The following is a 24,223-nucleotide window of genomic DNA, read 5'->3' as shown; positions in this document are numbered from 1 at the left end:
GATCAGGCCTCCCTCCTGGGTGTGACTGCTGCAGCCTTGCCTACCTCCGCCCTGACTCCCTAAGACCCCACACCAACAGCTTCATGCCTCGGGTACCAAGGCTTTTCTCTGTCGTGTTGCTGTGTCCTCTTGCCCCCTCTGAGCCTCGCTGTCCGGTTGCTAGACGTGATGGTGGCGGAAACACCTGGCTTTCCGGCTTTCGGACGTCCCTGATAGGTCCACTTACCTCTGCTCCCTTGACCCTTTCCAGCTTTCTCCTCTGGTCCACCTTGCACACGAAGACTGGAAATGAAAGCCCTATTGACTCCCCTAGATCACCTCTCAGGATAACCAGGCCCCTTCTTGTGAGATTACCTCCTGCACTTACTGTCAGAGGTAGGGCAAAATTGAGGCCAGCAAGGCAAAATTAAGACCCTTGATACCCTGGAGAGTTTCCTGGATCTTGTGGGCAACACTAGAACAATAAGTGGGAAGCTACATTGGTCTGTGTGTGTGCTGAGAGCTGGTTCCACCAAGCTCACGCTCTGGTGTGCAAGCTCTCACGTGCACGTATGAACTGTCTCTCTGTCTCTCTCTCTCCTTCTCTCCCCCTTGCCCAGAGAGATTGTGAGTCAGCCCTGATTTCTTGCATGGTAGGATGCCAAACCATCCGGGGGAACTTCCCTGAGATTCCCAGCTCTTGGGAGTGACCCTCGGAGCTCTGGGAGAGACCCAGGAGGCAGGAATTGGGACACAGTTGCTCCCATAGGCAGAGAAGCACACGGGGATTGCCCTTGAGCCAGTGAGGACCTGACTTCGGCCCCTGATGGCAGCTCACAGTTTCGCTCTTAGAAGAGGAGGTAGGGGAGTAGCTCCCCAACCCTCATTACTGTCCCCACCCCAGGGGCCTTATGCCCCAGGTTTGGATTTCAAGGGCCCTCAGTCATAAGCTCTGGAGGTTGAGAAGTGATCCCTTCTCTTGCCAGACCACATTCCCCCTCCAGGCACTTGGAAAGAGTCACCCACCCACCTGTGTCCCTGCTCCCTGAGTCACCTTCTCTTTCAGGTGCCCCAAGGGAGAAGGAAAAGACTTAGAATCTCTCTGGGCTCCAGATGGAGGGGGACCAATGGGACTCTCCTAGAAAGAAGGAACTCTCAAGAATTCTAGTTTCTTTAGAGGTTTTGGGAGAAGATGTTGGGGGAGGATGGGGAGGGTGTAGAATGTGTCTCTCAGGCCACTAAGAGCCGCCTAAGGATATCAGGAGGAATCAGCTCATCTCTCTGTGTCTCTGTCTCTCTCTCCACCCCCATTCATTTCTAAGGGTGCCCTTCTCCCTTAGGGGGTATGGGCTGTGAAATGTATACATGGAATTAGCTGTTTGATTATATGAGAGCTTGCACGAGGAAGTAGTCAAGAGAGTGTTTGGGCACATTTGTGGGTGTCCCCCTGCTTTCTGGGCAAGTCCCTTCAACTGTGCACGTGGGTACTCCGAGTGCACATCAGGAGGTGTGCAAATACACGCCTGTATAGCAGCACATAGCTGTGATTAAATACACGCACGAGTCTGTGGGAGCTTGAGAACATTCTCCTCCAGCCAGAAGCTGCATTTGTGTGATGGGACATGTGTATGCCCTATGCCTGTGGCATTGGGGCGCCATCACACTGGCGAGCTCCTCTCCCTCTCCCCAGACGGGGATGCCTTGCCGCATCCCCGGGGAGGAGACTCTGCAGTCAAGAGGCCCACCTAGAGGATAAGCACATGAAGTCCACCTTACTCTTCTCTTTCCTCGCCTGCTCCCAGCCTGGCTATGGAGTGGCCACGAGGGCTCCTGGCTGGTTTACAGCCAGAAAACAAAACAAACTTTTGATCCTATGTTGAAAACAGCTACTACCCTGACCCTGACCCCAGGGCTTCCTTCCGGGTAAGGGGGTGGGGGGTTGTCCTGGACTCTCTGCCATCCAGATTCCCAAGAGCTTCCAGGTGGGGGAATCCCAAATGGGCAGGGCCTTCAGACTCAACGCCTGCCCACCCCATGTCTCCCCACCCCCACTCTGTTCCCACACATTCTTCAGCTATGACATTCCCCACCACAGGACTCCTGCTCGGCAGAAAGGCTCTGTGGCCGGAGGGCCTGTCCCGCCTTCCACTTGCCCTGCCCCCCACACTGCCCTGGTCTCACAGACCAGCACGGTTCCGTGTGCTCTGTGCTTGGAATTCAAGGTTCTGCTTCTGAGCCCTCTGGGGCTTCACTCAACCAGGAGCCCAACGGGGGTGAACCGATATGCCTTTAGGAAGTAGAGAGCTGATCTTGAGTTTACGGGGCTATTTTGGGATTAAGATTAATAGGAGCCATTTAGTGGGTGCTTACTGTGCTCCAGGCTCTGTGCTAGGCGCTTTATTCACATGCTTATTTCATTCCATCATCCTGAGAGACAGATTCTATTGTTAGCTCCTTTTTATGTAGGAGAAAATTGAGGTTTAGAAGAGTTTATGTGACTTGTCAGCTAATAGGGGCCAAGCTGGGATTCAAAGACAGGTCTGTCTGCCTACAAAGACTTCGCTTTTTGCTGCGATGTCCAAAGATGAGTCTAAATGTCCAGCTACATGTGTATATGATGATGCCCGTAGGTGTGGGCGCATGAACCTGGAGATGCCAGTGTCTGTGCAAAGCGTGTAAAGGTGTGAGGATATTCGTGTGGTGTGCATGTGCTTTTGTGAATGTTGCCCTTGCCTTCTCAGAGTGTACCTCTCATCCTGCGAGCTTTGTGGGTCAGCTGAGAAACATCTCCTGTTGCTGTCCCATCCGTTGCCAAGCCAAGGCAAGATGATGTTTTACAGAAAAGAATCTTTCTTCTGTGGTGGAATAGATTCTGGGCCACTTACCAGCTGGTGACCTTGGGCAAGTCATTTCCCTTCTTAGGCCCAAGGGTTGGGATTTCTGAAGTCAGGGAGGTGGGGCAGAATCTAGCCATGAGGCTATCTCTCAAAGAGTCTGTAACTGTACACTCCTGGGCAAATGGACAGGTGGAGTATGATTTAATGGGCATGGCCTGAGTGGGCCAGGGTCAAGTGAATTCTTTAATGGGAAAGCACTTTGTCAGCTGGGAAGCATAATGTAGACTTCAGCCTTTACATAGAGTGTCCTTATGGCTACCATGACCGGCTTCCTGGGTCTGGAGCTTGCAGTTTGTCTGTGGGCCTTGGAGCTTGTGTACATACGTGTTTTAGAACCGTCTATGACTGCTATGACTGCATTTTGTGTGTGTGTGGTTGTGTGTTTGTGTGAGTGTCTATTTCTGTGTGTATTTACAATATGGGTTCTACAGCAATAATGCACTTGAATACAAAGAGTGCTAGACTGGGAATCAGGAGGCCCGAGTTATGCATCCAGCCTCACCAATGACCAGCACTTGAGAGACCATTTCCCTTCCAGGCCTCAGTTTCCATATCTGTAAGATGGAATGTGGCCTGGATAACTGCTAGAGGGACTCCCACGTTCTGTCGATCCAGGTCTAGGTTGCAACAGAGTATGTGTTTGCAGGCCCAAAGAATATCGACGTGATGCCCCACTCGAACAAACATTCTGGAGTGCCTTCTACCTGCAAGGGTGGTGTGGGCGGTGCGGGCGCTGCTTGGGGCAGGTGGGAGGTAGGGAGCATGTCTCGTGACTTATACTGCTTTGTGTTTGAGGGCACGGTCGTGAATGTCATCATGTGTCTGATTCTGCATATGATGAAGTGTGTGTGTGTGTGTGTGTCCACCCAGCGGGCCATCTGGGGCGGAGAAACCTGTGTGCAAGGCCTCAAGGTTAAAACAATTTGTGTAATGCCGCCGCCAGGCCTGTGTAGCACTCGGGATGAGAAGCAGATGTTGCCATGGGTGGAGCTTCAGGGGAGCGACTCTGTGCTCCAGCTCCATCCAGTTCAGCCTCCCGCCTCCCCAAGCCCAGCGTGAAGCTGCTTCCGAGCTCCTTCCAGAGGCTCAGCACTACAGCGTCCTCCCACTCCCTGCTCCGGACTTCTCAAAAGACAGGCAAATTGTTTAGCCCATCTTCCAAACACATCTCTCCCCAGGTCCGGAGATCAAAATAGCCTATTCAGGGGGCTCTGTCCCCACCCCCCACCCGCCCTTCTTGCTCCAGAGAAGGGACCCTGAGACTCAGAACAGGAGTCCCTTGAGAACGGTTCAACTTCCTCCTAGCTGGGCAGCTCCCGCTCTGTGTCCTGCTTTCCCTGATGCGTCTCTCTGCTCTGTCCTTATTCACATCCTCTCCTCTGTCTAACTGAAACCACATTTGCTGAGTGGATACCTTGAGCTCAGCACAGCGCCAAGGGTCCGGGCCCACCGAGTAGACACTGTTATCTGACCACCTTCCGCTTTCTCCATGGGACCCATCACGGCTCTTGAGTTCAGTGTTTGTTTCCTTGCGTATTGTCGAAGGTTAGCTCTCCACAAACAGGGCCCTTTTCTACCTGGTTCATCACTCGAGTGGTGCCTGGCCCATGGAAGGTGCTTACTAAGTATTCGCTACAGAGTGATGGGCAAAGTGACATGACCGTGTCTTCCTCTGGTAGGGCATGGGTATCAGCTTTGCTGGATTCCCAACTCCAGAGTGAGCATGAGTCTCCTGAGGGAGCCTCAAAGCCAGTCTCCCGCAGCTTTCTTCCTCAGAAGGCGTTTGAGGACGAAAGTTGCTATAAGGGAGCCCCTGGGGTAGAGGCTGTCAGTGCTGGGTAGAAGGATTAACTCCCCCTGGCCTCTTCTTTTTCTCTCTAGCTGCCTTCCTTGGGGACATCGCCCTGGATGAGGAGGACCTCAGGGCCTTCCAGGCGCAGCAGGCTGTGGATCTTAGGCAGCGGGCAACCCACAGGTCTTCTGTCAAAACTGCAGGTATGCTGGGTACAGGCTGGCCCTCCTATGTCCCAGATATGGGTTCCAGAATTGGAGAAACAAGGAACCTCCCTGTTTCCCAGCCAGGGTCTCTCAGGACAGAGGCTATGAGCTTGAACCCAGCATAATGGCTTGTCTTCCCTTGGGATAGCTTCATCCCTTCCCCAGAGGAACAGCAAGTGTAGACAAACCTGGGAGCTAGACCTGACATTATTTTTGCTTACAGTTGACAAAAGACTTTCAAAAGCATTATCTAACTTAACTGTCTCCAGCCACCTGCGCAGGTAGGCGTCAGGACAAGCCCTGCCTTGCAGATACAGAAACTAAGGCTCACGGGGGTAATGTGACTTGCTCACGATCACAGAGCTGGTCAGTGGCAGAGCTGGGACAGGAACCCAAGCCTTCTCACCCCAAATCTGAGGCTCTTCGCTCAACACCCCAACCCCTTCTGGCTTCTTGTGCTCCTTCTTTGCAAGCCTTTACGCATCTTTCCAAGCCCATCTCCAGAGCTTCGCTGGGGAAACCTTCCCTGATCATCCCTCCACTCTGTTGACCACGTCAGTGAACTGTATTTCAATAGTTTCTTTTGTTTGTTTGTTTGTTTTAATATGTCTATCTTCCCTGCTGGACTTAAAGCTTTTCAAGGTCAGGCACGAGTCCTTTTCACCCTTGAGTGTGGCCCAAGCAGCTAGCAACCCACGTGGCCCTTGGGAATGGGTGAGAGAAGAGAAGGAGTCAGGGCACGGGCTGCTTCCATTCTGTCCAGCCTTGTCACTGCTCTGGAACGTGGTGCTGCCTCCAGGGAGCTTTCTGCCTGCCAGGGATGGGGATTCTCACTTGGAACCCATTCAGCTTACACTCTGCGGGGCTCAGGTAGTTGCCCTCTCCCCATGAGGGAGGATTGTGGCACGGACAGCTGTAGAGAGCTGGCCCTGGAGGGTGACATGGTGGCCTGATAACTGGAAAGGCTTCCTGGGCCTGAGAGAGGACTGGCAGACAGCACAGGCAGAAGGGAGGGGTTGGAGTGCCAGGGCCCATCACGAACCCACCAGGTGACTTTTGGCAAATCTTCGGCCTCAGTTTCCTCATCTGTCCAGTATACATAGTGACACTTGCCCAGTGCACCCCAGAAAGCTACTATGTCACGGAAGAACGTGCATTTGGGAACACTTAAAGACATCAAGTTCCGTATGCTCCACAAGGAGGAAGTCTTATTAGGTGAGAAGGGAGCATTTCCTAGTCCCAAACCCCCCCTAATTTCCTAGGAAATTAGTACACCATGGTTTTCTTTTTCAGTTATGCTCAATCCTCGCTCTCCGTGGTAGTTATGAATAGAGCAATCAGACAACCTTGCTCCATAAAGTCACTGTGAACACTGAATTCACAGACCCTAAGCCATTCATCACTCCTAGGAGAAACGCAGTGTTCGCTGCCTGCCAGCCTCTTTTCATATGATTTTCATCAACTGATCGGTTTGTGACCCCGTCTTACATGTATATGTGTTTCTGTTTAAAGACCCCTGATTTAGGGCACCTGGGTGGCTCAGTTGGTAAAGCAACTGCCTTTGGCTCGGGTCATGATCTTGGAGTCCCAGGACTGTCCCAGATTGAGTTCCCTGCTCGGCAGGGAGTCTGCTTCTCCCGCTGACCTCTCTCCTCTCATGCTTTCTCTCTCTCATTCTCTCTCTCTCTCTAATAAATAAATAAAATCTTTAAAAAAAAAAAAAAAAAAAGACCCCTGATTTAACACACAGTGGATTCATTAACATGGAGCCATGACCAGCAGCCCTCTGACTCATGACCAAATGAAGGTTCTGTAACACACATGTATGTTCTCCATAAAGCACATGAAATCCTTCTAGCACTTGGGACACCAGACGGCATGGCAGTGCTTCAGCACCATCGGGGTGGACGGGAGTCATTTTAAACAACGAAGTCACCGACAAAAAGCCCCCAAATGCAAAAGAAAAGGAGAAAAGAGTGGCACTAAAAAGACTCTAAAAAGGATACTTATTGACAGCGTCACCTTGTTCCACCTGAGCTGGGCGTGTGGGTGACTCACGTTTTTCTGCCCGGCTCTGCACAGGTCAGCGAATAACCATGAGAAAGCGAATGGTATTGATTTGGGGATTACAAATAAATTTTAGTGAGTGGGCAAATATGGAATCCCCCCAAAATAAGGATAGATTATATAATTTGTTTGCCCCGCCACCCCTTCATTCACTTGCTACCAACGTCTCTGTCTTCCAACCCCAGGAAATTCCTCTGCCTTGGACTGTCAGAGCACTGGTGGGCAGTTGCAGAGGAGAAGCCGTGGGAGATGGAAGGGCAGGTCCCGGAGCCGGCGGGCAGCCACATCCAGACCAGAGCGAGTGTGGCCAGATGGGGTCATCCCCTTTGTCATTGGGGGAAACTTCACTGGTGAGTGTGATTATGGGGGATGGGGGAGGGAGGAAGCCTGTGTCTGGACCTGACCGTGGGGCAGCCGGGTCACATGTAGGGATAAGAGTGGTACCTTCTGTGTACCTGTCCAACAACAGGCTGACCCTCTAATAGTGGGTGGGCCCAGCTGGACCCTGTGACCCCCTGGCCCCTTTCATCCTGGCAGGTAGCCAGAGGGCGGTCTTCCGGCAAGCCATGAGGCACTGGGAGAAGCATACCTGTGTCACCTTCCTGGAGCGCACTGATGAGGACAGCTACATCGTATTCACCTACAGGCCTTGCGGGTGAGCAGGGGCCCCTGGGCGTTGCACCCTCAGCCTTCATCCCAACCTATATTCTGCCCCGGGCACTGTTGCTGCCCCAACGGGACCTGACACTTTGTCACCTGTCTCCCCCCACCACCCCTGCCCTGGGACATCTCTCCAGGAGCCGCCCAGATGTGGCTATGACCCCTGCACACAGCCTAGGCATCCCACGCTCAGGCCCCTCCCCCGTGCCTCGCCCCCCCCAGCCCCCCTGGCAGCCTCGCCCGGCCCCTGAGTGGATGCACTCCCCCAGCTCGGGACCGCCCCCCTGAGCTGGCCCCGCCCTCCAGGTGCTGCTCCTACGTGGGTCGCCGTGGCGGGGGCCCACAGGCCATCTCTATCGGCAAGAACTGTGACAAGTTCGGCATCGTTGTCCACGAACTGGGTCATGTCATAGGCTTCTGGCACGAACACACAAGACCAGACCGGGACCGCCACGTGTCCATCGTGCGGGAAAACATCCAGCCAGGTAGTGCCTTGACCTTGGTGCCTAGCTGTGTGCCGCAGCAGCCCCGGAGGGCCCGACGCTCCAGGGCCTCTGGTGGGAGTGGGAGCTGCTGCCTGGAGCCATCGCTTTTGGTCAGCTTAGTGGGCAGCCCTTGTCCAGGGCCCAGGTTTGTCCAGACCCCAGCCTTGAGGCTTCTGCTCCTTGTCAGGAGCAGCTCTGACATGGTTGATCAGTTCTAGAGCTGCTTGGGGGGCTGGGAGAGATCCGGGTCCTGGACAAGAGGCCATCAGGCAAGCCAGAGCCCAGCTGCCCTGGGGTGGTGGGGATTTGGTGGAGGGAATTGGCACATCCCCCATGGCATCTCAGCCTTTCTCTTCACTTTTCCTCAGTCTTCTGCCCTTTGCCTAGTCTCTCCTCTAAGGGTTTTTTCTTTCTTGTTTCTCCAGGCTACCTCCCTCCCCTCCCAGCCTGCTTCCTTCCTCCCTCCTAGGCCTCATCCATTCTTCCCGGCTTTCATCTCCCTGTGGTTCTAGAAAGAAGTGCTTCCTTCCCATACTCCCTGAGACTTCCCTCCGGCCAGTCCTCATTGACCCTGCCCCTCTGCAGGACAGACTCTTCTAGAGACCTATCCTTACCCCCAGACTTCCCTTGGCCACTCCCCAGACCCCCAGGTAGGGGGGGTACCTCTCAAGTGCAGGGAGGACCCCACCCCTGAAAATGTGGCACTGCCCCACACAGACCCACCCTGCCTACCCCCCCCAAACCTTTTTCCTGATCTTCGCAGGGCAGGAGTATAACTTCTTGAAGATGGAGCTCCAGGAGGTGGAGTCCCTGGGGGAGACCTATGATTTTGACAGTATCATGCACTATGCCCGGAACACGTTCTCCAGGTGAGAGATGAGGCCTGGCCTCCTCTGGGGCAGCCCAGTCCCACCCCCTGTAGGCCATTCTCTTTGGGCCTATCATTTTTGCACTAGGCTGCCCAACTAGGGCAGTCCCCAAGGACAAGCATGGACTTCTGAGTGGCTGCAGTCCCCAAACAGAGGACCCGTGGGGGCTACCTGCCCTGCTGTCCTCTTCCATGCTGGGTCCATGGCCCGGCCGGCACTCACAAAGCCTAGTACCATGTAAATGAGGGCACCTGGCTCAACAGGTTGAAAATCCAGCCACTCTACTGGCCGCCTAGATAAATGCCGTCGCCCCAGAGCTGTATCAGCCTAAGGGAGCTGAGCTTTTCCCTCATCTTTCAGCCAAAAGAGGCACATTTTTCTCCCTGGGGTCATCCTTTCTAATCAATCTGCCTTTTTGTAACTGGCTAATTTGTACGAAGGCTTCCTCCTGCCCTGAACTAGCCTCTCTCTCCTGCTCACAAGTGCATGAACACTTACTCCTTTTCCGGGCCCGCATTCCCAGAAATCACAGCCAGAACCCCCTGAGGTAGTGGCCCAGCCTCTGTCCCCCACAGCCTCTCCTTAGCAAAGTGTGGGAAAAGGCCCCTCCCGCCTCCTCCTCAGGCTCCCCTTCCCGGCCTGGCCTTTCTCATGCCTGGCTCTTTCCTCATCCTCTGTCTGCTCTCCTGCTCTGTCCCAGCCCCTCCACAGTCTCCCTGCCTCCAGACCTGAGGGAACAGAGACAGGAGGCAGGGTGGTGAGGTCATCCGCCACCCCCACCATGGCCACAGACCTCCCACCCCCACCATGGCCACAGACCTCCCCTGGACATTTCCCACCACATCCCACCCTACCCCCTGCCGAGTTCCACCCAACTGGGTGTGAGTCAGGGACCCTGGGGAGGTGGAGGGCCGACTGCTTCCTTCGCCCTGCTCCTCCCAGATGGCAACACCCAGGACTTAGCAGGCAGGAACTCGGGGGACAGGAGGCACTGATGGATCGGGAGTCGTGGGGCTGTCCCCAGGGCCTGGTCTGGCCAGGGCAGAACTTGTCAGGAGCAGCCTGTAGCAGCAGGATGAGTGTGGGCCCTGGCAGCCCCAAGAGAGGGTTAGCACGAGGGGCTATGGAGCAAGGACTGGGAGAGGCTGGCCACATGATTAGCAGGGGTCCGTAGATCTCCTGATGCTGGGCACTGCACCCAGACTGAGCCAGAGCACCAGCAGGTCCCCAAGGCATGTGGAACCTGCATCCCTGACCTCCCAGAGTATTCCTGGGGCTCCCCCAGGCTCCAGCCATGTGGCTGCCACGGAGCAGGGTGGCTGCTGGTCAGTGGGCAGCATAATGACAGGGTGAGATATTTCCACCCGTCCCTGACCCTACGGAGGAATGTCTGGGCTCTGGCAGGGTCATGACCTGGGTGCACACAGGCATGCCACCCATCCTTCCATCAGACTCTCACCCAGGTCGGGCTTTTCCTCCTCAGGGGCATCTTCCTGGACACCATTGTTCCCAAGTACGAGGTCAATGGGGTGAAACCTCCCATCGGCCAAAGGACCCGGCTCAGCAAGGGGGACATCGCCCAGGCCCGCAAGCTCTACAAGTGCCCAGGTCGGGGCGGGGAGGGACGGGCCAGGGAGGGGTGGAGGACAGAGCTCCGAGGCAACCAGTGGCCAGGGCCTGGGGCTGAGGAGTCTAAAGCCATAAGTCTTAGGGAAGGCCAGAGGCTGCCTGGTGTTGGGGGTGGGAACACCCAGGCAGGGGCACTGTTCAAGATAAGGAACCAAACAGGGGCTGGGATTGGGTGGTGGTGAGGTGTCGAGCCCCACACCTTCTGGGGCTCTGGGAGAATAGGGCAGTCGGAGCAGTAAAGAGGGCAAGCAGTGCAATTCCCAGGAGTGAGGTAGAGCGAGGCCCACCAAAGGAAACAGGGCATCCTGCAGCACTAGGCTGAAGAGGTCAGACCTGTGAGCTTATATGTGAGGAGCAGGGAGTGGATCTTAAAGGGACAGGACCACCCCGGACTCCCTCCCCTCCTCAGACATTCTTCTCTTCTCCTCGTTAAAGGAAGCCAGAGCTCAGGGCGGGAAGCCAGAAGGCTGGGGGGCGGGGGGGGATCGCGCATCTGCAGCCAGCAGTTCAGTCATTTCCTTTCCTTGACAGCCTGCGGAGAGACCCTACAAGACAGCACAGGCAACTTCTCCTCCCCCGAGTACCCCAATGGCTACTCCGCCCACATGCACTGCGTTTGGCGTATCTCAGTCACACCCGGGGAGAAGGTAACCGAGCGTCCCCTCCTCTGCCAGGACCCCAGAGTAGGAGAGCATAGTCCCACTGTGGCTGTGAATGACCTACCTGGGAGACATAGACCCATTCACCCCGTAAAAAAAGGAGCACTGTCTTGAGGAGGGGCTTCTAGCCATCCTTGTATGGGAAGGCTGGATCACAGAGAGCCCTTGCTACACAAGAGGCACTTTTTTGAGGGCTTCTCAGGCTCACCCACAGAGTTTTCATGTGGAATCTGGACGCTTCACCCACCCCTGCACTTCCCATGTCCTTCCATGCATTTTGACTGTTTCCAAAAGTCAACGTTAAGACTTTATTTCCCTTGATTGGAACATGGCACTTAATGTACTAGTACAGTATGGAGCCCAGCTAGATTTCGTTCCTGGTCCTATTGTCCAGTCCAGCAGCTCTCAGGACCATGTGGAAGCCTCCATTCAGCAGGTAGCCGTCCCTCGTACTCTGTCCCGAATTGTCGGTGAGCATGACTTCTGGGTCTTTGGAACCTGGTCTTTGACTGAAACACTAAACATGGCACGAATCAAGGCAGATCCAAGATCCCTTTCTGAGCTGACATGGTTCATTGGCGGACTTTGGGCAGAGTTATTCCATTGGCTATGACACCCCTTAATAGCACTACCAACCAGCCATGAGTCACTGCCTTGTTGACTGGGAAGTGAGCTTCTCAGACCATGCTTTTGTCATCTTCATATTCCTGGTACAGGAAGTAGTTGCTGAACACCGAATAGGTAGACAGACTCCCTTACCAAATCAAATCTACAGGTAGTAGATGGTAAAACGCCTTTTAAAATGGAAGTGACATTTGTCTGATACTTTGTTTCAAGTGAACCTGAACTGGTTCCTAGGATTCAAGTGTCTCCTTTCTAAATGGTGGCAGACTGTCTGTTTAACTGGGGATTGACATTCAACTCAGTGGTTTGCCATTCCCGGAATTCACTCCAAACCCTCCTTCTAACACAGGCACACATGCGCGTGCACACACCCCCCTTTTGGAAATTGGCAAAGCTTTTGTTCTGAGCTCTCAAGATTACAGACACTGATCACATCTGTTAGTTATTTGAGTGTCCTCTGATGTCATTTTTGAGCCTAGAGGCAAAAGCCAGTTTAAAGAAGTGCTCCCCGACTCTCCTCCAAAATGAATCGGTTTCCATTTCCTTTCCAAACTGGGCTTATTCTATTTTTCGCAATTTAAAGATCATTCTCATTTGTGCTAGACTTCTGTTGAGGGTTGAGTAATTCCATCACCTCTCTCAGTTAAAATTCTGTCACCCGCCTTGAAAAAGTCAACCCATCCCCTCCTTGTTCTTTTTTTTTTTTTCTTTTTTTCTTTTTTAAATTCTGAATTGAACTTAAACTATCGCTGTCCTTTTTGCTGCCTCGTTCGGAGCTTGCCCTAGCTTCCTTGATCCTTCTGCCAGAGGCCTCCACTGCTGCAGCCTTTGGAGATCTCACAGCGGATAACAATAAAAACAAGTAACGGTTATTGACCGCGTGATGGGCCGGGCATGTGTTAAATTTTTTATGTGTTATGTCTTGTAATTAACACAGTGACATTCTCGGTGGGTGCTCATGTCATTCCCATTTTGCATATGAGAGAACAGACTTGGGAAAATCAAGTAGCTGGCCCAAGAAACTGGATTACGACACAAAAATCCATGATTGCAGTACTGGGTATTCTAAAGCCTTTTCCCGTATCAACAATTGCTAAAGTGCCCTTCCCCGGACTCCTGTGCACACTGCTCGCCTAGCACAGGGGGAAGGAAAGAGGCACGAGGTAGTCCCCGCTCCGGGAACTTAGAGTAGGGTAGAATATTGCCGTCTTTCCTGTTCAGAAGATTTGCTCAGTCAGCAAGGATATGACACCTTGGTCAGGATCCGTCTCCTTCCCTTCGGTTCTGAGCTGGCATGGGCTGGCCCAAGTCTCCAGTAGACACATGGCTGGGCCGCAGAAGCCTCTCTGTGCCTGGAGCCTCTTCCCTCTACAACTCCCCAGAGACTCCCCAGCCCTTTTCAGAGGGCTGCCTGGGGCTCCAGGGAGAGAAGAAGGCTACAGAGAAAAATTCCAGATTCATCAGTGTGTGGTTGCAGAGAGAGCAAAAGTAAAACTTGCTCCCAGTCCTGGATGCATTTGTAGAGTCGTAAGTGAGCCAGAGATGGACTCCCAGGGGGCAGGCACCCTTGAAGGGCTCTCGGAGGCTGGGGAGCTAGGGAGGATGGCATCGTGACGCCGCAGTGATGCCATTCCTTGCTGCACGTCCACTGTGTGCCAGGCAGAGTAGTAGGTATCTCGTGTGCATGACCTCGTTATTCATCTCATCTGTTTCGTGGTGCAGGGGCTGTCATCTCTCAGGTATGGAGGAGGGAGTCGGGGCTCAGAGTGCAGAACTCTGCCCAGGTTTACACAGGCAGTCGTGGTGGAACCAGCCTTCAGTTCCAGGACTGCCCGACTCCAAAGTCTATGCTCTTTCAACAGTCACTCTGGGATAAACCCGCCAGTGTTCAGGGGTGGACTTTGATGTCTCTCCTGGGCTGAGAGGTTGTTTTCACTCGCTCTCCGCTTCTCTGCTTATTGCCAGAAGTACGAGTGATATGTGCATTTTATCTTATATGGTTATGCAAGTCAGGGATATATCAGAGAAGAAAGAGCCTGGTTGGAAGCCTTCCTAAAACCCCCAAGTGTCCACACTATGCGTCATTAGCAGCTGTCCCAAAGAGGACTGACAGTGTCTCCCAAACCACGAACCCAGCTCCTTCTGAGCGGGAAAGTAGTTTTAGGAGATCACGGTCTACTGTCGCAAAAAAGCCAAGAAGATAAGAACTGAAAATGTCTTTCGGATTTGGAAGTAGTGTCTACCCCCATTCCCATCCCTGCCTTGTGATAACCTTCCCGTTCTTCAAGTTCCCACTCACTCAGATCCCTCCTCCTCTGTCACGTCTTCTCTGAACCCTACCTCCCGTCCCCCAGCTGGGAGAGGGGAGCCCTCCCTCCTCTGACAAGGCCCGTGCAGGACCTTCCCCTGAGCTCCTGCTTCCCGGTGCTGAAGGGTGTGGGGCTCTGAAGGCGAAGGCCAAGCTGACCCTCATTCTTGGCGCAACTGTTCGGCCAAATCGAGCGGCGGGCCTGGAGAGGCCACATGGAGTGGTGGTTCAGGGTGTGAGTTGAAGAGCCAGGGTGGAAGAGTGTCTGGGTCTGACTCCAGTCTGCTGTGCTGTTTACTGGATACGTGATCTTGGGGAAGTTGCTTAACCACTCTGGGCTTTGTTTCCCCATTTGTAACGTGGGCCTGGTGGTAGTGCCTCCATCAGGGGCCTGATGATACAAGGATTAAACAAGTTCATGTACATGAAGTGCTTAGAGCAGCGCCTAGCACGTGGTGGGGGTTCAATCGAGGCTAGTTGTTATTATCATGCTGTTAACGGAGAAATCCCTGCTCAACCTCCCTGGGTTCCACATCCCCCATCTGCCTCCCTCTACTTCCACTTTCTGGAATGAACCCATTTCAAAGTTCAAAATCTTGGGCAAACTCAGCTCCAGTAGTGAAATTAACTTTTTTTGAGTGACGTACACTGTAGTATATATGTGTGGCCTTTATGTCCGTTGCATGCGTGACTCTTACATGCGTCAGTGTTACAAACCTTACGTACATTAGCTCCCTGAGTCCTGTGAGGTAGGTCTATGACCATTGCCATCTTACAAAGAAGGGAATGGAGGCCCAGAGGTTTGAAATGATGGGCCTCAGTGGTCCAACAAGGCAGACAGAAGCCAGGCCGTGGGTCCCCAGGAGTCAACATATTGTCCCAGTTGCTCCCTGACAGCAGCCCACAAATGTGATGCATACCTCCCATGTGCAGGTTCCACTTGGAGACCCCGCATGCTGTATCTCATTTAATCCCCCAGCTCCTTAGGTTTGCCTCCACGTTTTAGACAAAGACACCGAGGCACAAAGAAATCAGGCCACGGGCCCAGAGTCACCAGCCAGGAAGTGGTGGAGCTGGCCAGGTTTTCTTTGGCCAAAGGCAGTGCCCCTGCCACCAGAGTACAGCTGTTTCCACATGACAGAAGCTGTTACGACGCTTAATTAGACAGCTCCGGTCTCAATATAGCCACGGCCATGCCTCCCTGGAGGGTGACCCTAACCGCCAGCACAGGTCTCTTCCTCCTGAGTGAGGCGACCGCGGGTCCCTCCTGCCCCATGGGAGGTCTCGGGTGGGCCCTTTGGGGCAGCGCTGGCTGGGCGTGGTCTCAGAGGCTGTGAATTCATCCGCCCCGAACAGAGCCAGAGTTGTTCCTGAGGATGACAGGAAAGTTGCTACTGTTCTTAGCCCAGCTGCTGACCAAATTGATTGGCAGACCCGGGAGGCCACATGGAATCATGGTGGGGGGCATAAGCTGAGGAGCCAGAGCTCTCTCCCTGGGCCCTCTGCTTTCCTTCTTCTATCCAGCAACTCCTTAAAAGAGAGTTTTGTTATTTGTCAGATAGAAGGATGATGTATCCGTGCTGTAAGAATTTTGAAAAATAGAAGAATTTCTAAGGTAAGAAGTGGATATTCTCCCCTGGATTCTTCTTCAAATCCCACTCTTCAGAGGCGACTAGGCATGAGTAACACTTGCTGGATCCTTTCAGACCCTTTCAAGTACATGTGTGTGCATGTGTGTATGGATATATGGTCTCAGGTACCTTCTTTTCACTCAACAGTTAATTGTGGTCAGGGTTCTGTGTTCACAAATCAACTTCTACCTCAGGCGTGTTCATGGCCGCTTAGCATGCTGTCATCCCCATTTCTCTTCACTGCTCGGGCATCCCCTGTAGGTCTCCACTGATGGATGTTTCATTTAAGTTTTTTATAAGTTTCTAGTATTAACCAAAATCACTACAGTAAATATCTCAAGATTTAGATCTTTATGCACTGGGGCAAATGTATCTGTAAAATAGATTCCTAAAAGCAAAATTCTATTCAAGAAGTATTTATGAAGCAACTCCTACATGCCATACACCAAAGATTCTGTAGTGAATTAAAATTCCTGGCCTTGAAGGGTTTACAGATTGGCAGGGCTGAGGGATGGGCAAGCAAATAAAAAGTAAACGCAGTAAGTTAGATGGTGATCGATGTCATGAAGGAAAGCAGCAGTAGGAGATAAAGGAGCGAAGCGGGGATTACTGTTCCATGTGGGAAGGCCTCATTCATATCAGGTGAGTTGGAGGAGAAATGGACAAGAAATGAGGGAACGCTTTGGGCAGATAGCTGGGAAGAGCTTCTAGGCAGCAAATGCAAAGGCCCTGAGGCAGGAGCAGGCTTGGTATGTTTGAGGACCAGCAAGGCCAATGTGGCCACAGCCAAGTAAGCAAGGAGGGCATTGTGGGGAGCGGGGTCAGAGAGATAGCAGGGGGTTAGACCACAGATGGCCTTAGAGGACATGGTGAAGACTTTGGATTTTACTCTGAATAACATGCATTAAAGGATTTTGAGCAGTGGGAAGATAAGATCCAGTTTTATCATGAAAGGCCTGCTGTAGTGAGAGGTAGTATCAAGAGTAGGGACTACTGAACTAATCTTGGAAAAAGTTGATGGCAGGGCCAGGACTACGAGTCAAGAAGGGGAACGGGTGGTTTGAGGAGAGAAGGGGAGGCTGTAAAAGGTGGGCCTGGCAGCTCAAAGGGCCCAGTCAGTCTCACATTTCAAGTGAGACAGTCAATGTGCTTGTATTTTCTCTAGCCACTACATTTGACCATCTAGGAAGAGGCACAGAGTAGGTAGAAGTCGGATTTAATCAGGGATTTTCAGGAAAAGGAGAAAGTTGAGGTCCTTTGCAAGGAGGTAATGATAAAGTTAGATCATGGCTTTGCCGGTCTTTGCCACTTCCTCTGTGTCCCATTTCAGGCATTTTCTAGAAAGATAAAATATTGGGCACACTGTCTCCAGAGCAAGAGCCAGATTTTCAACATCAGTTTTTTCAAAATATGAGGACTTCTACCTGGATAATAACAATAGCTCTCATGATGACTGGTAACAATCATTGAGAGTAATATAGGCACTTTTCCAAACCTGGGCTTGCTCGGTTACATCCCAGAGAACCACAATTAAGAAACACTTCCCCAAACACAAACACATTTCAGCCCATGTTACGAATCAAAAGAAGAGAAGTGGAATGGGTGTAGTCCCAAGCTAGGCAAGGAGAAATGTGAGTACGTGAAGGTAGAAGGCAGGAAAACCCCATAGGCTCAGGCTGACGGTCCTGGTGAATTGGAAGTGTTGCTGGACTCCATAGAGAGCGGTGAGCGAGGACAGATGGGGGCACGTGGCTGGACGGTGGGCTCCTCGAAGCTGAGCTTCTGTGGGAGGAGGCACAGTTACTGATGAGAACAAGGTCTAGGGCATGATGTGCCATGTGTGAAGAAGAGGTGGGGAGGGGAGGTCATGGCGGAGAGGCCAGGAAATGGGAAACATCATCTAGGTGGATGTGGAAATCACCGAACATTCTGAAGGGGTCCGTGTCAGGGAGCGACAGCAAGCCAGAGCTCTTCCCTGAACCTCGACCATCACAACTTTGATGACAGGCTATGGACCACGGTTGCCAGTGCCAGCTTTGGGATCACTTTCATTCTCGCCTCTGCTCTGCCTGCCTCTAACTCAGCCGTGTGCCAAAGGGGAGACAGATCTCCTTATTTTCTTTTCCTCCAGCAGGGAAGCCAGCTAGATCTAACAGGTGGGCCCTGTGGGCACGGGACACACCCCTTAGGTCACAGCGAACAGTTCCCTGGAGTTCCTGCTTGTTGGACTCTAAAGACACAAGAGGCTTTGGGGCACATTCTGGAAACTACTAAAGCAATTTCCCTCCTGGTCGTGTGCTTCTCTACCTGTTAGTATGTTACCTGCCGGGGAGGGTTGGACATTACCAAAGTGTCAAACGTCCCTCTAGTGTGACGTGACCAGCTGGAGTTCATGCTCAGGAGGCACTCAGGGCAGTGGGGATGAGTCCCATGTCAGGGTGATGTGCTCTTTCCTCGGGTCATGCTCGGGGCCGCTGAGGTCAGAGAGCTTGGGTGATTTACCCAAGACTCACATCAGGAAATGCAGAGGTGACAGCTCAGCTCAGGCCTGTGTGTGTGGAGTCTGAGTTTTTTTTACTAAGTGAGATTTTCAGTTGTATATATCCTTCTGACTCCTAAGCCCCTTAACAGGGACAGACCTGAAACCCGTTCACAGGAAGCATTCGGACCCGGTATTCCCCTTAGCCGCTAGGATGGCTCCCTGCCTGGGATCGTTGTTCAATATATATGTGACCACAGTGACTCAGCCCTTCTTCTCTGCCTCTCCCCTCTGGACCCTTCATTCCCATTTCAGAGTCCCCAGTACCCACACGCCTCCCACTGAGGTGTCATCCCTCTAAAGATGCTGGATTCGTGTTACTGAACTTGTCAGGGAGGAGAGCTGGGTCGAGGCGGAAGCAATGGCTCCTCACGAAGGGAATAAGAAAAATGAGACATTTTACTTATTAGATTCCACAAGGCTACATATATTGAGAACCAGGATGTCTGAAAAGGATGCTGGCCGCCATTGGCAGACAGCTGGGGAGAGGAGGGACGTTTCTGTGCCGGGAGCTCATTTTTGGGACCTCTTCACTATTCACAGAGGGGAAGGCAGGCCCCCACCATGGGCTGGCAGGCGAGGCTGGTGAGGCGTAGGGGGCCATGTAACTCTCCTCCTCTTCCTATGTCCCCTAGATCATTCTGAACTTCACGTCCATGGATCTGTATCGCAGCCGCCTGTGCTGGTATGACTACGTGGAGGTCCGGGACGGCTTCTGGAGGAAGGCGCCCCTCCGAGGTAATGCAGGAGCCCACCCCCTCCCCCGCCTCCTCTGTGGCTGTGGCATTGTATGATTTGCAAATATCATCTCCCATTCAGTGAATTGCTTTTTTATCTTGTTGACAGTTTCCCTCACTGTGCAAAAGCTTTCGGTTTGATGTGGCTAATTCCTTCTTAAGAACTACTTAAATCACAGTCTCTTCATCCTCTGCTGAAATCCAAAGGCTGGCCAAGGGTGATCTGGCCACCCTAGTGTGGGAGCCAAGAGTCCTGGCAGAACTAGTGCCTTCTAGCTCTATCATGAAGTCCCTTTCCCAATCTGGACCTCAGAGTCCTCTGTATGGGCTTCTGGGCCTCCTGCCGGGGTGATGCTCAGTGTGTGGGTCACGGGAGTCATACAAGTGGACACAGGGAGATAGACAGGCACAACTCCCCAGCTCCAGGCTCTCCTCCTCATCTGGGCACTTTCAGAGGCTCCATTTTCTCTCTCTGCAAGGTCTGGCTTAAGGGTGCCCACAGGGTAGCCTGGCACACTGTGGGGGCTCCCCACCTGGAATAGTGGCCTTCACTTGTTTGCACAGGATACTTTGTCCCTTGTTGGTGAGGGGAGTGGTGAGTAAGCGGGGGTGGGGGGGTGAGTATTCAGAAGCACGGGACAGAAGATGCTTTAATGGCATCGAGTTAGGACTAAGAGAGGCTTTTCCTTCAAGCCTGAGGAGCTGTGTGAATTCTCCTCCAATCTGGGCATGCTCCTAAGTTGCCCAGGACTGCCCATTAGCGTTAGAACCTTCGTTCCACAGCCTGGCCTGAAGCAGGCTGATGAATCATTGCTATCCACCTCTTTCTGATATTCAAATACTTCTTATTAGTCACCCAAAGCAGCTGTCATTACAACACTGCCTCCTGCAGACATGGAAGCGTTTCCAAGAGTCCACTTACTTTCTCGTAACTTGCATTCCTAGGTCAGCACCCTCTGGCCCTTGCCGAAGGTTGGGCAACACCCAATCTTATTTGGAACACACAGGTCATCCCTTGTTGATTCTTGATTACCAAGAATTCCACAAATGACCATCCCCACCTGCTGACACGGATTCTTGTCAGGGTTTATTTCAAAGGGGACATTTTCTGACCCAGTCCCTGGATTCTAGGATTTCCTTGGGGTCCTCTGACATCTCTTGCATTTGGTCAGATGAAAACATTAGTAATGTCCAAAGAAAACTGTGTTCATTCTTGGTGATTACTTGTTTGCATGGAGATCAAATGAGAACATGGCGGTCACATGTTCCTTTAAAAAAAGTAAATAAAACACAGATACAGCTGGTTAGCGTGAGGAGCCCCTTTCCTCCCTGAATTCATATTCCATCCCACAGGTGCACAGAACCCTCTAGAAGTCTAGTATTCTCTGGCTCTTCAAGGCCATGCTAGGTCCTGGACTAGACTCAGGCCAGCTGCAGGGTCTTAGGAATTCTTGCCAAGTGCAGAGCAGGGCCAGAGCCCCTGAGCCCCCTGCAGCAGCAGGACTGGCTTCCTGGAGCAGGGAGGTGAGAACGACCTGCTTCAGGCCTCACTGCCCTCTGTCCACACTGTCTGCACAGGCCGCTTCTGTGGAGGCAAACTACCAGAGCCTATTGTCTCCACCGACAGCCGCCTCTGGGTGGAGTTCCGCAGCAGCAGCAACTGGGTCGGGAAGGGCTTCTTTGCCGTCTATGAAGGTACTGAGGAAGAGTGGCAGGAGGAGTCAGATACGGGGTCCCCGGGCATCCCAGAACAGCTTGCTCCTGGCACCCCAGGGGCAAGGTTGAGCACCCATGAGGGAGGAAGCTGAGATCCTGGTGGGATTGGCCAGGCCCCGGGGGCACTGAGAAGAGGGGAGGCCCATGGGAAGGTCTGGCGGAGAGGGAGAGAGGGGCTCTTGAGTTGGGCAGAGCATCCTAACTGACCTCGCTCTGTGTCCCTGAAGCCATCTGTGGGGGAGATGTGAAAAAGGACAATGGCCACATCCAGTCGCCCAATTACCCTGATGACTACCGGCCCAGCAAAGTCTGCATCTGGCGGATCCAGGTGTCTGAAGGCTTCCACGTGGGCCTCACCTTCCAGTCCTTCGAGGTAGGTCAGAGACCCTTCAGGCACACCTCTTCATGGGCTTCCAGGTGTTGGGCCTGGCAACCACCCCTCCCCCTGCTGACTGAGCCCCAACCCTCAGATCGAGCGCCACGACAGCTGTGCCTACGACTACCTGGAGGTGCGCGATGGGCACAGCGAGAGCAGCACCCTCATCGGACGCTACTGTGGCTATGAGAAGCCCGACGACATCAAGAGCACGTCCAGCCGCCTCTGGCTCAAGTTCGTCTCTGACGGATCCATTAACAAAGCCGGCTTTGCTGTCAACTTCTTCAAAGGTGCTCCCTCCCATTCGCCACGCAGCCCAGCCCCCGCAGCGGATCCAGCCCCTTCATTCCTTTTGCTAGTGTTTAAAATTGTCTGGTGTTGTGTGGTTGGAAGCCTTTGCGTGAGATCTGCCCTGTGTCCACAGGTCAAAACGTGCTCAACAGCTTGCTCATCTTGCTTGACTGACCCTTTATGCGGGTTGATCAGCAACTCCCGTCTCCCCCTCCCCCAGCCTCTGGCAACATCATTCCACTCCATCTCTTCGTACTTATTTCTTGGACTTGACTATTTTAGACAGCTCGCGTAAGTGGAATCCTGCAGTTCTCTGTCTGCCAATGGCTTCTTTTACTCAACAGAATGTCCTTAAGGGGCATCTGGGTGGCTCATTGGGGTAGGCATCTGTCTCTTGACTTTGGCTCAGGTCCTGGGATGAAGCCCCGAGTCAATGTGGAGTCTGCTTGAGATTCTCTCTCTCCCCCTCCCTCCGCCCTTTCCCCCACTCGTGCTCTCTCTCTTTCTTTCTCTCTCAAATAATCTTAAAAAAAGATAATGTCCTTAAGATTCATCCATACTGTATATGGCAGAATTTCCTTCTTTTTTTAAGGCTGAATAGTATTCCACAGTGTGTCCAGAACACATTTTTTAAATTGAAGGATACTATGGTGAGTGCTATTAAGTGCATAAACCTAGTGATTCACAGACCTGTACCTCTGGGACTAAAAATTTTTAATAAAAAATTAAAATTTTTTTAAAAATTAAAAAAAAATAAATTGAAGGATAATTGACATACCATATCCTATTAGTTTCAAGCATTCAAGCATAGTGATTCAACATTTATGTACATTACAAAATGGTCACCATAATGAATCTAGTTATCGTCTGTCCCCTTACAAAGTCGTTACCATCTTATGGACTATACCCTACACTGTACGTTACATCCCCCGTCTTCATTTATTTTATAGCTGGAAAACTGTATGTCTTAATCCCCTTCACCTTGTTCATCTCTCTTGTTCATCTCTTGTTCATCTCTCCAATCCCTCCCCTCTGGCACCCATCAGTTTGTTCTCTGTGTCTATGAGTCTGTCTCTGTTCTGTGTTGTTTGTTCATTTGTTTTGTTTTTAGGCTGCACGTCTAAGTGAAAACATAAGGCATTTGTCTTTCTCTGTCTAGCTTATTTTACCTAGTATGAATTCACTTATTCCATGGTGTCACAAATGGCAAGGTTTCATCCTTCCCATGGCTGAATGATATTCCCCTGAATGGCTCTCCCCAATCTTCTTTATCCATTGATCTATCAGTGGACCCTTCGGGTGTTTCCATAGCTTTGCCGTTGTAAATCACATCTCAGTGGGCAGGGGGGTGCGTGTATCTCTTCGAATCGCTGTTTCATCTTCTTTGGATAAATACCCAAAAGTGGAATTGCCGGATCATATGGTATTTCTATTTTTAACTGCTTGAGGAACCTCCATACTGTTTTCCACAGTGGCTGCACCAATTTGCATTCCCACCCACAGTGCAGAAGGGTTCCCGTTTCTCCACTCCTCCACCAACACTTGTTATTCTTATCTTTCTGATACTACCCATTCTGACAGGCGTGAGGTGGTAGAGCTCAATGTGGTCTTGATTTGCATTTCCTTGACGATGAGTGATGTTGAGCATCTTTTCATGTGTCTCTTGGCCATCTGGATGTCTTCTTTGGAGAAATATCTGTCCAGATCTTCTGACCATTTTTCAATCAATTGTTTGTTTGTTTGTTTGTTTTAAATATTGAGTTTTATGAGTTCTTTATATATTTTGGATATGAACCACTTATTACATATGGCATTGGTAAATATCTTCTCCCATTAAGCTGCCTTCTCATTTTATTGAAGGTTACTTTCACTGTGCAAAAGCCTTCAAATTTGACATCATCGCATTTATTTATTTTGCTTTCATTGTCCTTGTCTGAAGAGACAGAGCCCCCCAAAATATCACTATGACCAGTGTCTGAGAGCTTACTGCCTGTGTTCTCTTCTAGGAGTTTTATGATTTCAGGACTTATATTTAAGGCTTTAACCCATTTTTAGTTTCTTTCTGTGTATAGTTTAAGTGTCCAGTAGCATTCTTTGGCATGTAGGTTTCCAGTCTGTCTATTTATTAAAGAGACTCTCGGGGGGCACCTGGGTGGCTCATTACGTTAAGCCTCTGCCTTAGGCTCAGGTCATGATCTCAGGGTCCTGGGATCAAGCCCCGCTCCATCTGCTCCCCGCTCTCTGCTCGGCAAGGAGCCTGCCTCCCCCTCTCTCTGACTGACTCTCTGCCTACTTGTGTTCTCTCTTTCTCTCTCTCTCAAATAAATAAATAAATCTTTAAAAAAAGAGAGAGAGAGAGACTCTCAGGGTACCTGGGTGGTTAAGTCGGTTAGGCATCTACCTTCAGCTCCGGTCATGACTCCGGGGTCCTGGGATCGAGTCTCACATCAGGTTACCTGCTCAGCGGGGAGCCTACTTCTTCCTCTCCCTCTGCCTGCCTCTCTCCCTGCTTGTGCTCTCTCTCACTCAGTCTCTCAAATGAATAAACCAAATCTTAAAAAAAAAAAAAGAAAAGAAAGAGAGAGAGACTGTCTTTTCCCCATTGTATATTCTTGCCTCCTTTGTCATAGGATAATTGACTATATAATCATGGGTTGTTGTTTTTTTTCCTGGACACTCTATTCTCTTCCATTGATCTAGTTTTCTATTTTTGTGCCAGTACCATACTGTTTTGACTGATTGATTTTTTTTTAAGAGT

The 24,223-nt window shown here is 51.7% G+C and overlaps 1 protein-coding gene across 3 annotated transcripts in view; it reads left to right on the top strand.

Annotated features, from left to right (window-relative positions):
- BMP1 (bone morphogenetic protein 1) overlaps positions 1-24,223 on the top strand; it is a 42,165-nt gene that overhangs the window by 2,635 nt on the left and 15,307 nt on the right. For 2 of the 3 annotated variants that reach the window (XM_059178536.1, XM_059178555.1), the window contains exons 2-12: positions 4,758-4,871; positions 7,127-7,291; positions 7,479-7,596; positions 7,908-8,086; positions 8,850-8,955; positions 10,439-10,563; positions 11,116-11,231; positions 18,981-19,083; positions 20,661-20,777; positions 21,026-21,171; positions 21,269-21,464. In XM_059178536.1, coding sequence (XP_059034519.1) covers positions 4,758-4,871; positions 7,127-7,291; positions 7,479-7,596; positions 7,908-8,086; positions 8,850-8,955; positions 10,439-10,563; positions 11,116-11,231; positions 18,981-19,083; positions 20,661-20,777; positions 21,026-21,171; positions 21,269-21,464 — 1,485 coding nt within the window. Of the gene's footprint in view, positions 1-4,757; positions 4,872-7,126; positions 7,292-7,478; positions 7,597-7,870; positions 8,087-8,849; positions 8,956-10,438; positions 10,564-11,115; positions 11,232-18,980; positions 19,084-20,660; positions 20,778-21,025; positions 21,172-21,268; positions 21,465-24,223 lie in introns of those variants that run through there. The other variant, XM_059178545.1, reaches the window with a different exon arrangement.

The sequence above is a fragment of the Mustela lutreola genome, chromosome 1 (genome assembly GCF_030435805.1).
Source record: "Mustela lutreola isolate mMusLut2 chromosome 1, mMusLut2.pri, whole genome shotgun sequence".
In the NCBI taxonomy this organism is placed as follows: domain Eukaryota; kingdom Metazoa; phylum Chordata; class Mammalia; order Carnivora; family Mustelidae; genus Mustela; species Mustela lutreola.
Note: the sequence above shows the minus strand (reverse complement) of the source record. Positions and strands in the feature narration are given on the sequence as shown.